The 13,176-nt window shown below is 41.5% G+C and overlaps 1 protein-coding gene across 1 annotated transcript in view; it reads right to left on the reverse strand.

The window, feature by feature from the left end:
• Positions 1–12,653, reverse strand: part of PDGFC (platelet derived growth factor C) — a 122,047-nt gene extending 109,394 nt beyond the window's left edge. Inside the window, exon 1 of the mRNA XM_059844441.1 lies at positions 12,128–12,653. Within this exon, the coding sequence (XP_059700424.1) occupies positions 12,128–12,245 (118 nt within the window). The 5' untranslated portion in view covers positions 12,246–12,653. The remainder of the gene's footprint in view (positions 1–12,127) is intronic.
• Positions 12,654–13,176: the final 523 nt, after the last annotated feature.

Genomic DNA, 13,176 nt, shown 5'->3' on the forward strand with positions numbered 1-13,176 from the left:
TTAACAAGAGAACAGATATTCATATCTGTCCATTAGTATTTTCCTGTAAATGGAGTAGAGATCTGTTGTTCAGCATACAGCTTGGATTAGCTTACTGAGTATAAGAAAGCCATAAAAGAAAATAAAACTCAAAATAGGAAAGCATGATTAGCTTTTATCTTTCTAATACTATTTTAAACAAATAAACTTTATTACACTTCAACCATTATTAGTTGGGATTTTTTTCAGATAAGAAGTAATTGAGATGCAGTTAATGATTTTTATAGCTGGACAGGCACAGCCACCATAGCAAACATGAACACAATTGCTGAGTTTTATTTCACTTTTAGTGGACATAATCAAAAACCTGAAAAAGAAGTCATCAAGATGTTTCTCTTTGCCAGGCTTTAATTTAATGACTAGGTCTTGATCTTGCAAATGTGCATCATGTAACTTTTTCATTCTAACTAGATCAAATCACTTCCCAACCTCAATGGAATTCCTCATTCAAGGTCAAGCCCTTTTGTGTATCTTAGGGAACAACTCCACAATACATCTTTGCATCTTTTACATCTATCCAATCCAAAGCACTGTCAGTGGGGAAGTTCAGGGATTAGAGCGAGTCAGCTGGTAACCCACTATTTATAAAAAAAGTACACATACTCAGCACACATAATAAATTGCCAGGAGATATAATAGCATACTTTATAGCAATTAGCAACTTTAGAACTGCTTTTATGTTAAGGATTTGACTAAAGCAGGGACAGAAATTAATATTTTTGATAACAGCTTGCTTTTATTTAAGTATGTTACAAGATATCTTTTAGAGTAGACTTTGAGCTTCAAAGTAATGAATATTCAGCAAAACAATAGAAAGGAAAATGTAACTGAGAAAAACCAGCTACCTTTCAAAATAATTCTATTTTAGTTGACTCTGAAGTCTTAAATCAGCCAAGGGATTGCAGTAGAGACAGCAATTAAAATAGTTTTTAATAAAGTAGTTATTAATAAATACATGATCATGCACTTGAAAATTAAAAAAAAAAAAAAAACACCACTAAAAATGCCAAACAAAAAACCTCCTACCTATTACAAAGTTGTTTTTGAAGATCCTAGAGTAGGGCTAGGGAATCAGGGCTGAGAAACCAACAGCTCCTATATTCTGTACTCAGTAGCAACATCTGGGTACACACAAATTCCAAAACCAGATGCTGTGAACCCTCTGCAGCCACACATTATCCCTCTGTGGAGCAGAGAGCTCAATGTGCAGCTTGGCTGTGGCTGATGATACACATGTACAACAGCCACTCTTGCCTGGAACAAAATTATTTTAACAACAGTTGACATGCAGAAGAGCAGAGAATATTCCATTCTTCCCAAACCCAAGAAAATGAAAAACAAATGTCAATATTGTCATGTTACCCAGCATTAGTTGATCTCCATGTAAACATAAAAGATTACTATTTAAACTCTACAATTTATTGAATGTTTTAGGACCTATTAACACACTTATAGCCCACCTTATATTCATTCAAAATACTTTTAGCTCCAATATTCACCATTGCTTGCCCACGCCAACTTAAAACAAGAGGTTCTCAGAGTCTTGCTTTCTTCCAAACAACAGAATTTTCATTTGATTTCTTTTAACTATGTTAAAAGCAATAATAATTTGGAAACATTTTGCTGCTACTTCACTGGGTATTACCACTACACCAACCTCCACATGCATCTTGACAAATGAGGCCCATCAGAGTTTTGTAAGATCCTTGCTGATAAGGCAGGCACACGCTTTAGGAACATGTTTATCTTCCTACTTGACAACTATACAAAACCACCTTTTTTCCCACAAGCAGTATGAAAATTTTGCAGATCAGGTCGGTATTGAAGCAACAGAGCTGTCTTCACTGCCATGCTCTGCCGGGGTGCGGCATTCTTGAGGTGTTAGACAATCTCAGTAGTCTCTCTTCAAATGAAATTTACTGAACTCAAACTTTATGCCAGTACTACACACACACACCAGTTCTTGCAGGTACTGAGAATGGGTATAGAATAAAGATTCCCAAGGAAGAAAAAAAAGGCTGTTCTCAGCATCTTATGCCAGTCTTTACAAAGGCTCTTAGGCAGGTAGGTAAGGATTGCTGAAAGACTCAACTGTCACTAATTCAACCTCCATTCAAAAGGAACTCAAGGCTGCCTTAGCACTACAGGCAAGTACTTTGGGACTTCTCATATATACTCATACAGCAAGTACTGTGAGAAATATAGTAAGTGCTTAGCAGAAATTTTTAGAGTATTTAAAGTTTCAGACTCCAGTCTGCCTATAAAAAATGCAGTGCACCTTGGGCCTGGGATTTTTGAATGACACAAAGAAAGCAAGGCCATCAAGAATCTTTAGCCATATTTTAAAACAATAGGCAAGGTCACATCCATTTGTTTCATCTCCTGTTACAGAGATCATGTTTGTTTTGGAGCCATTAGTTGTTAGCTGTCAGTTAAGAGGTTTTACCTCCCTTTCAGATCCATTATAGTTTCACAAGCAACAGAAATGGTGGTAGGTATGAACCTCCCTGTGTAACAACAGACCAACTAAGTAATAAGACATGGAAGCCTTGAAACATTAAGACAGACCACTTACCCAAAATTTATTTTTGAAACATAAATTGTCAATAATACATATAAACCTTTTACACTTGTCTGATGCAACATTCATTCGAATCACTTTCTGAAGGACTTCTTCAAATGCTGCATAATCACACATACACATTTTCCAGGTAAGAACTGTTAGTTTCACAGGCACATTATCAAGCAGAAAAGACGTGCATCAACAGTTCATTATTTAGCACTCTACATACACATAGGGAGCTTGACCCATGTACAGTTAATTACTACTCACTCCAGACTTGTGCTTCGCAAAGTTATTTTCTTTCTGAAATGATCTGCAGATTTTAGTGTATGATGAGTTATGAAGTTGCTTTGGGAGTCAGAGAGCAAGCACATCTCACAAGAAGGGAAGCACCCCATAGTAGCTAGCACCAATATCCCTCTCCCAAATGTGAGAATTCTCCATCCTTAGGCTTGTATTTTCAACAAAGCAAATAAATGACCCACAGAATGCATCTCAACATGCAGAAGTCTTATTTGTTACTCCTCTCCAAGAAGTGATGAAGTGAGTCAGGAGGGCCTTGTGAGGTGACACACCATGGACAAGACATTCAGTGCTTCAATGAGACACGACACACATTTCTGTGACTGACACAGCTTAGCTTGGATCCCAGTCACTGCTGTTCTGGGCAAACCCTTTTATACTGACAGAGCAGGGAGCCAAAATGGTTGCTTTGTAATTAGCTCAGGCATGTTTGAATCCAGAAGGGAAACTCTTTTAGTTGATTTTCCCTGGGAATACTACAAAGTTCCACTACGGCTTCACAGTGTAACCATGAAGATTAAGAAAGGCTCCCCATTCACCTAGAAAAATAACAAATCACTGTACTGAATTGTTCTCCTACATCTTGGCTTTACTCTGAATGCACTGAAATCTTTGAAAACACTTTTTCTGAAAATTTGTCATCTGTAGTGTCAAAGGCATTCCTGGCAGAGAAGGAAAATCTTGTTGAGGGCAAAATTCAGTCAAGATGACTGTAAAAACTTAATCCACACCTTTGAATTTGGACTGCATATCCATCACTTAAACATCTTGTAAATGACCCAATTTGTTTACACGGCCCTGTAGCTTTTTATGACTTTTCTATAAAAAGTTATTACATCCATTCCTTTTATTTTGTTTTAGAGCATTTGAATGAGCCCCAGAACCACAAGCAAGTGAAACAGATTCTCTGCAGATGGAAGTGGCCTCATATAACTCTCCACTACCGGTGGAGTAGTCAGAACAACACTTCCAGTTTGGAAACGCCATACCTTCACACACAGCAAAAGAATTTCCTGTGCCATATGTCTTCTCTAATGTTTAACTGTTGAATAAAATGAGTGCTGGTTTCCTTGTCAATCCAAGGAGGAACTCAGAGCCCCTAGGATTAAAGCCTTGGATTGTCTGGAACAAGGGTGAGCACAGTTGGATGGTTACACAGAGAATTATACTGGGGGAGAAAAAGAAACAAAATAGAAAATAATAATAATAAAACTTAGATATTCTAGCTGTTGTCATACAATAGCTCATCCAATGAAGCCCCCTAGGTAACTAAAAGACTGGACAACTGAGTTTTGTGAAGACTAAAGATAACAATTGATAAAAGTGGTACTGTACATTAATTCAGAAATAAGTACTTCTTCCAGCAAAGTCACTTGCCCACTTCATTTACTTTTAAACAAAAATGCTGAAAAAGAGGATAGAGAAATTAGGAGCTACAGATTGACAGGGAAGGTGTGCCAAGAGCATCTCCAAAAATCATTTTCCCAGTGTTAACTACTCTTCAAACATGACACTCACTCTCTAGTATTTTACACACTCAGAAACTTACAACTTTGCTGATATGTGCCAAACTGAACCATGGTTTGAAGATGTAGAATACTGAAACTACAAAAAGGGCACCACTCCTTTACCTTTTACTGCCTGAACCTCGTTTGAAGCCCATTTATCAACTTACAGGACACATTCCCTAATTAATTGCAGCATCTAACTCATTGCCCCCCCACCTTCTTACATGATTAATTGCCAATTCATAATAAGAATACTACAGCAGCAGCAGTGTAAAAATGAATTAACTGTACAGAAAACACAAGCAGCACTGTTTCCTCTTTACAAGACATTCTTTGATTTTTCTGGGACAGTGAAAAGCCACATAGGGGGGATAAGGAATCCAGCACCCAAAATTATCACTGGCTCTGCCAGACATTTGCTGGAACTAGGAAGACGTCTCCTGCTTTCCCCTTTAGTAGTACTGTTGTATCACAGGGAACATATTAGGATAGGTACCCAACCAACAGCACTGTTCATCTAGAAAAACCAAGCCCTAAAAAATTAAAACCAAAGATTTTTAATTCCAGCCATAATGCATGACCAAAGGAAAGCCCTGGCCTGCCTGCCTTTACTGAGGTTAACTCAGGATCAGTGGTACCCTCCACTTCATGTGGAGAAATCAGCACAACAGTGATCAAACTAAGCCATGCCTGCATGCTCTTTTAATGCAGTTAATAACCAGTTTTAACTAATTCCATGAGAAATTTCAGTGTTTTGCTCTTTCAGGGAGGTAGGAACAGAGGTGACCTTCAGTCTAGAAGAATCTCCTTAAAATACCCATGTTTATAACGATATCTTGAATGAATTTACCACAAAATGGCAAGTTTGATGAATAATTTATGAGGATTAGTTCACTAATAGGCACATTGCTTCAGAAAAAAAAGGTGTTATTGATTATTCTCTTGCAACTCTCATTTTCAGTAGTATACAACGGGGAATAACCTTCGAAAATTTTCTTATTTTGTTTCTCTTTCTGCCTATACTTTTATTAAACGGAGTTAAATTCATATCCTCTTTCCCCAGCTCCAAACACCTGCATATAAAAATGGCAGAAAGAAAAATAAAATTCCAAAAACAAAAGCAGCAACCATCACTGTGAAGATCCTCACTGCAGAGTTAACCTGCATCGTCTTAAATTAGCCCAGAGAGAGAATGAGAATAACAATCCAGTGGCTCAAAGAGACTTAGCTAAACAGCTGAGGAGTTCTTTCAATGTCAGCTGCAGCCAGCTCACATAAGGCTCTGGTCAGCAAAGGTGAAAGCACATTGCCATGGCTTGGGGCTGGCACACACTCACAGCACTCGTGGCAAGAAGCCAAGCAGGCTCCGAGCCCAGGGCAAACGTGAGGTCATGCCTATGCAGGGAGAACACCAAAGCCCAAAACTGAGGGCATGCTCAGCAAAGATGGAATAGCTGGAAGAAAACCCATTAAGATCAGAAAAAAAACAGCACTTGCAAACCCTAATGCAGAAGGCTTGCAGGAGATCAAGGAATTAGCTGGGCTTTCTCCTTTGTTTATACTGGTTTTTTAATAGTTCTTATACTCTCTGTGTGTAAGACTTTCTCCCAGAGCATCCAGAGTCCTGCCTTTTGTCACCCAGCCAAACAACTGCTGTGGAAACGGAATAAGTTATGGAAATGCAGTGAGTTGTTATTGTACACATGCTTAGTAAAGACGAGGTACCTTCACACATAAGAAGACTGCTTAGCATGCTGTAGAATTATGAAATTAAACACAAATGGCCCAAAGTAACACTGAAGATTTCTTTGAAAAATCTCAGTAGAATGATGCCAAGAAGAGGTGATCAAATGAACCCTAAGGCTAAGTCGTCTATGGATGGAGCCTGGAACAAATTTTCCAGGCATTGCCACCTTAAAATCCCATCCTACAGTGCAAGAAAACCCCTTCAAAACACCACTTGATATTTTAGCTTCACAATAGCACGTTATGAATTTTCACTTACCTACTTAAATAAAAGCATTTCACCTTTAAACAGAAGCTGAAAAAGTTCTTCCCAAAAGGGAATGACGGGGCTGAGAAAGTCTTAACATGCAATTCATTTCTCAGAAACTCTGAAACAACAAAGCACTCACATAGACACTTAAGTGCTACTAAAATAACTATGTTTCTGTGTGTAAGCTCCATTTCCTTTCTGTTCCAGTAACTTTTTCTAAGTCACACTGGTTTCTGCTACAAGACTACATCTGTACAGGCCAATTCTTAAGATGCTTACACACCAAGAAGTGTATTTCCCATGGCAGGCACTTTGGGGCTAAAAAGCAAGGTATGGCTCTCTGGTAAAGCCAAGAACTATCTCTAAAGCAATTAAGAGGCTCATTTCCCAATAAGGGAAGTGGGCTTGCTCAGCACATCCTCTTTCTAGTAACCAGGAACTGCCAGACATAGCAAAAACCAAAAGCAGCAACCACCCAACAGAGACAGAAACCCCCAAAACCACTGCTATAATTCACAACCACTGCTGATTGATGTAAACCAGCACTTTGCTATTACATGTTGACTATCTAATAAGTAAGACTCAAAGGGTCTGGAAAAAGCTCTGAGATATAAAAGACATTATGTTTATGGGAAGACAAAGTTGAACATAAGCTCTTTGGCAATATAGCTGTCCCTGACTCAAGGTATGCCTCAGGTTTCTTCTTCATTCTAAAACTCTGACTGACAAACAAACTAAAAACCCCTCCAAACAACATGACAAAGCTTTGAAGTCCAATCTACAAACTTAAGAACCAGTTAATGCAAAAATAAGATTTGACACTAAATTCCATTCAAGACTCCATTTTATACTAAATTCCATTCCAACCCTAAAGAAATACATGGACAGGTTGGAATGACTACGTATTTCAGACAAGGAGTAAAAAGTCTGTGCTTTTAAAACCCGTATTTTACCTAACAGAAGAAACAGAGAAGCAACAGGCCTGAGGAGAAGTCCCAAGCATCACTCTGCTGAATGGCAAACAAAATGCCAGAAGTCAACTACAAACACAAAAAAAAACACTTTAAAAACTTTTAAAAACTTTCTTCCTCTGCAATTTGTTGTTGTGTTGAACAGCTTCTCTAATTTGCCACAATCTTCTGCTTAAAGTCACAAGAGGATGTGCTGTAACTCACTACTTTCCAGGAAAACAGTTTTAGAACATTTCAAAACAAGCCTTGGACTAGGCAGAAATAGATTTGACCTGAAAAAAATTGCATTGCTATCAAGCTTCCCTTTAGATGACACAGCTTATCTATTATTCTTCCTTATCTTCTCAAAACTATGACAATTTCTGCTAGCCAGCAGAAGTCAACAGGCTGTGCTGGCACTCTTCAACATGAGCCAGTGGAAATGGCATCACACCATGATAAAGTATCTCCAGTTATAGGCGAGAATTTTGCAGTCAAATTTTATTTCAAGTAAAAGGACTGCTTTTTCAGTCTGTAAGGATTCAATGTGCTGCATCACTTGGACATCCACACATTTCCCTGATGTTCAGCCCAAGGTAAAGGAATTTATCAGAAACCCTTTGTTGTGACGCTGTCTCGCTCCTTGAATTAACTGGGAGCTCTCTTTGGACATACACAAAGCAGGGAATCCTCTGTGTCCTTCAGAGTAGGCGTGGCAGGCCACACACACGTGGAGGTGATGAGAGAATCCTCCTCTGGCACTTCAGCTACTCAGTTCCAGCTGCATCCACCAACTTTTCCCAAGGATGGCCTGAAATATGGAAGTTTCAAACTCTGTCTCAAGGACACACTTTTGGGTTTGGCTTTTTTCAGCTACCTAAATCTTTTCCATTTCAGAAGATCTAAGAAACAGATTATGAAGTGTCCAGTTAGTGAAAATTTTTATAAGGGGTTTCCATTCATGTGAAGGAAGAAGAAAACCAACCTAATTCCTTTTGAGATCTGTGAAAAGACAGATCATGACTGACACATAACCTGTGCTGCAGAACTGCAGAAATCAAGTGCTTGAGTTTTCTAAGATGCACTTCAGCAGCTCTCTTTACTGCAGTTCATTCATTCTTGAAACTGACTGCAGGAAAATCCATCCTGGTAAGTTTCTAACTGACCTCAGGTTCTTGGCCTTCTGAAGTCATTCAGTACGACACTTGAAATGCACACACCACATAAACTGTACACATCTTTACTTATGGCATCCAACAGTAGTTTTTACATTGTTTTCTATAGATGCACTCATATTTCTCATAGAAAACGTAACAGCTGATAGCTTAGCAAAATTACTTCAAACATTTATTGCATCTTGTTCTAAGGCAGCCAGGAAAACAGGTCTTAGATTCTCCTGCCATCTCATGTTGTAATCAAATCCAGATTAAGCTAATAATATCACATAAGCAGGTGCACTCAAGACTAACAGAGTTAAGTCACTAGAATTAAGTCATTCACAGTACTCAACCTACCAATAACCCCTTCAGACATTTCTGAAGCAACAGAAACACCAAGAAATACTATGTCAAAAACATGAGTCAAAAGTAGATAGAAATGAAGAAAGTAGAAGTTAACCATCCAATTAATCAAATTCAATATAAGACATTCGGTTCTGTGATTTAAAAGAAACTGAGCAAATTTTCTTGACTCTTTGCTTCAATATGGAAAAATTGTAGTAAATACCTCAAAGAGCCATAAAAGAAATGATAAAGCCACCTAAGTATGAAAAACCCTTCAAAGCATAATGTGACAAAGAATTGTAGAAATGAAATCCACCCAGATAAACGGGAGTCCTCACTACATGCACCATTTACTACTACTGTACTTTCCAGAAAACTGTTGCATAAACTTCTTTGATCCTCCAGATGATTACTTACTCAGTGTAATAAAATAAAAACTATAAATATAAATAGGATTTTTTCACAGAAATCACATAAAACCCCTTGCTGTCAAGCAGAGTTACAAATAAAACCTGTTAAAAGAAAATCTCACTGTAACAGAGGGCAGGCAAATAAAAACATGGAGGCAGTTTTTAGTGGTTTCAAATGGAGCTACACTGGCCCCACAGCAACCAACACACTGAATTTCCAGGAGGTACCAGCAAAACACTGTGTTCTAAAATATTTAATTTACAATTGCAAAAAAATATTTACACTAGAAAATTGCCACCCAAAATCATATTCACTATGCAGCAAACCCAAGAGAGCTTCTAATGTAAACCATTAGTAAATGAGTCAAATTACAATTTTGAAGTTAATATAAATAAATAAATACTAGTTATTCCTTAAGCACATGCTTTATCCTTTGAAACACAAGCAGTCCCACTGAATTAATAACTGGTCACAGGCATCTTCAGCATCACCTTGAAGCACTAGCTATAGCACCCTTGTGTGCAGCTGAGCAACACTGTAATCCATTCTACTGCAAAACTTCTTGGCCACTTAGCAGTTTTATAAGTTGAGGACAGAATTTTTATTTGTAGACTGCGTGAGTTAAAAAATCTCCCTTTCTCCTGACCAGAGATTATTTGGCACATGAACAGCAATATCTCATTCTCATACTCCAGGGAGTTTTAACCTGCCTCTAGCTAAAAGCTATACAATCTTTAGATTGCAGCAGAGTGTAAAAATCACTCTAATTAAATCAAGTAAGAACTGGTTGGACTAGTGTTACTGATCCCCCAAATAATTAAAATTAGCTAAGAAAAGTCAGAGGTTGGTACTTAGCTATACCTAAACTTGTGCTTAGTTTTTTAAGTAAGTTTTGCAAATCATCAACTATAAAGCAAACTTAAAGTAAGCTACAAGAGGAATCTGGACAGTTCTGAGTATAAACTATCACATAATACAGTTTCAGGGCACTTTTTTTTTAATAAAATTTCTCCTGGCTTTGCAGTTGTTCTAAGATGTAGTGAGCATATCTTAGAGCATGCCAAATTTCACTGCAAACCAGTTGAAGCCTGACCTAAGGCAGCTGCATTTTTGATATCTGTGAACAGAATCTAGTTTGCACTGTCACATATACTTACACCTATTTACAGCAGTTTTGCTTCCGTGCTGTATGATCTACCTTTCACACTGTTGTGCTCCCATTGTTGCACCCTGGAGGCCTTTCAGGGCCCAGCTGCATTATCCTGGAATCCTGGAACAAACCTTTTAGAGGAGACTGACAGCATAGCAGGTTTCTTTCCAGTCCTGACAAAGTTAAAGCAAAGCAATGACAACACTCGGTGTGTTGATAAGCTCCATATGCACACCATGCAAATTTAAGAGAAGGCAGCATAACAGGACAAGACATTGGTATATAATTGCCAAGCCCATTTTGTCACAAACTGGTGCCCTAAAGCCTCTAAACACCAGGTAGGATAGGAAGGGGTAGAAAGTGAGTGATTTCTCACACAGAGCAGATAATTTCCTGTACTGTGCACAGTCTGATTGGTTTCCTGTCAGAATAGCCTGGTCTCTAAGTCTTTTGATCACTTTCCTCTGGCCCTTCACAGTTGCTCTGATTAGAGATTGATCCCCATGCTGCTCTTTGATCAGCAGCTCCGGCAGCCTGCAGGTGCCATATATCATCACATTAACAGGCCACAGCAGTATTAATCTCCCCCTTTTAAATTTGTTAGTGCACTGCATATTCTACCCACTCAAAGAACACTCGCAGAGGTCTCTGAAACTTTGCTTTCTATTTGAAGATATAACATAGAATACTTTTATCTAGGGAGTCCCAAGTTCAAAGTTGAGAGAATTGAGTTAGCCACGAATCTGCGTTTCTGCTTTATTTCATTACAGTTCAGAGAGTTTTGAGAGCTCTCAGCTTGGCCTTTTGTGTTGGTTTGTGCCCAGGGAAGCTTGTTCTAGCTGACATGTTAAGTACTAAATTTTTCAAACACAGGCACCCCCCCCCCCCCCCCGGCCCGTACATTAAACACCAGGGCTTCCACGAATGTATGCAAACAGCCTTAATTTTAGATATTCACTTACTGTAGTAAGTGTGGTTTCATGCAGTATATAACGTTACAGTTTGTAAAGTATTCTTTTAAAATGACTTCATAATAGCAGATCAAGAGGAAAGGCGCTTAAAAATCTGAATAATGTAAATCATATGGAGTTCAGAGGCTAAGCAAATTACACACCCCGAAGCTGCCCTTGCTGTATGAAAGGAGTCTTTCTCCAGCTCTGCGCAGCCCCAGCCCAGGGGAACTTGCATTTGAGAGTTTTCTAAACATTTCAGGTACACTTGAAAGTTGAAAGTAATTCTCATTTCCTATGCAGGATTAGCTCGTTTCCAGCCCGTACAAAACACCACTCATTCACGCACAGACACAAAAACCTAGCCCCCGAGAGCGAAGCATTTAGGGTACAAAGGTGCGCGGGTCGTTGTTGGGTTTAGGTTGCTGGTTTTCAGTTTGTTTGGTTTTTTAGCAGGGCAAGGAGGAGGACGGGAAGGGGGCACGTTTTGCACCTCAAGCACCGCAGAAGAGGGAGCCGCCGGGCTCCCCCCGCGGCCGCCGAGCCGCTGCCCTTTTACCCGGAGCCGGCGGGCAGAGCCGCGCTGCTCCCTCGCCCACCGGCCCGGGGCCGCGCTCCCGCCCCGCGGCGGGAGGAGAGGAGCCGGGAGGAGAGGGGAGCTCTGCTCCGCTCCGCTCCGCTCCGCTCCGCGCCGGCCGGGCGCCCGCCCCCGCCCTGCCCCGGGCTGCGCAGCGGCGGGCGCTGCGGCTCCTTACCGTTCTGCTCCTTGGCGCCGGAGAAAGAGAACTTGCTGCTGAGATCGGACTCGGCGACGGCCCCCTGCCTCCGGCCGGCCAGGGCAGATGTCAGCAGGAGCAGCCCGAGGAGGAGCATTGGGCCGGCGGGGCGAGGGGCTCCGGCACAGCAGGCACTGGCGGCGCGGCACCGAGGCCCGGGCGTCTCTCAGCAGCGCCCGGCGCGGGCTGCGCCGCTGGGGAGAAGGCAGCACTGAGCCTGCTCTGGCAGCGGAGAATTGCAGGGTAGTTTCCACATAATCCCATCCAAAACTTTTTCCTATAGCCCTTTTCTGCGTCTCCAGGTTTTGTTTTCCTTTGGCTTTTTTTTTTCCCTCTCTCTCTCTTAAAAAAAAAAAAAAAAAAAAAAAAAGGATCAAAGGAAAATCTGGACCCAGACCAACTTCCCAAGGACTAAACAATCCGTGGCCGTGGCGGGCGGGGGTCGGAGGAACCGGGGCTGGTGCGGGGCCGCCGCGGAGGAGCGCGCACCTGTCAGCCGGCAGCGGGGGCGGGCGGGGGGCGGGCAGCCCGGCTCTCGAACCAGCGCTCCCCTCGCCCGCTGCTCGGCGGCCGCGCTGCCAGCCCGGGCCGTGCCGTGCCTGCCGCCTCCCCCCTCCCTCCCACGCCCGCCGTCCCATCACGGCGAGGGCGGCACCTGGCGCGGCCGTTTACGCCCCGGGAAGTTGTCGGTGGGAAGAAGGAGGCTGGCGGGCGGCCCCCGCCGCTGCCCCCTCTGCAGCGGCCAAGTGGCGGCGCAACAGGTGCTGGGAAGGGAACCGGGGGGGGCTCCCCCAGCCCCGTGTGCCCCACGAAGGGGGCTCCCTCCGCCGTCCCCCGAGGAGGACCCGAGGTTCACCGCGGTCCGGAGTCAGTTTGTGTGTTTGGTAATTAGGGCGAGATGCTGACTTAACAGTATTTGTTTACTGGCTTGTTATTGTGGTAATTGGGTTTGTGCTCGAAAACTTGGTCCTTGGTTAAACATTTTGTCTAAACGATGCCCTTGGTAGTGGGAACTAAAACACTGAGAG

The sequence above is a fragment of the Haemorhous mexicanus genome, chromosome 4, assembly GCF_027477595.1.
Source record: "Haemorhous mexicanus isolate bHaeMex1 chromosome 4, bHaeMex1.pri, whole genome shotgun sequence".
NCBI lineage: Eukaryota > Metazoa > Chordata > Aves > Passeriformes > Fringillidae > Haemorhous > Haemorhous mexicanus.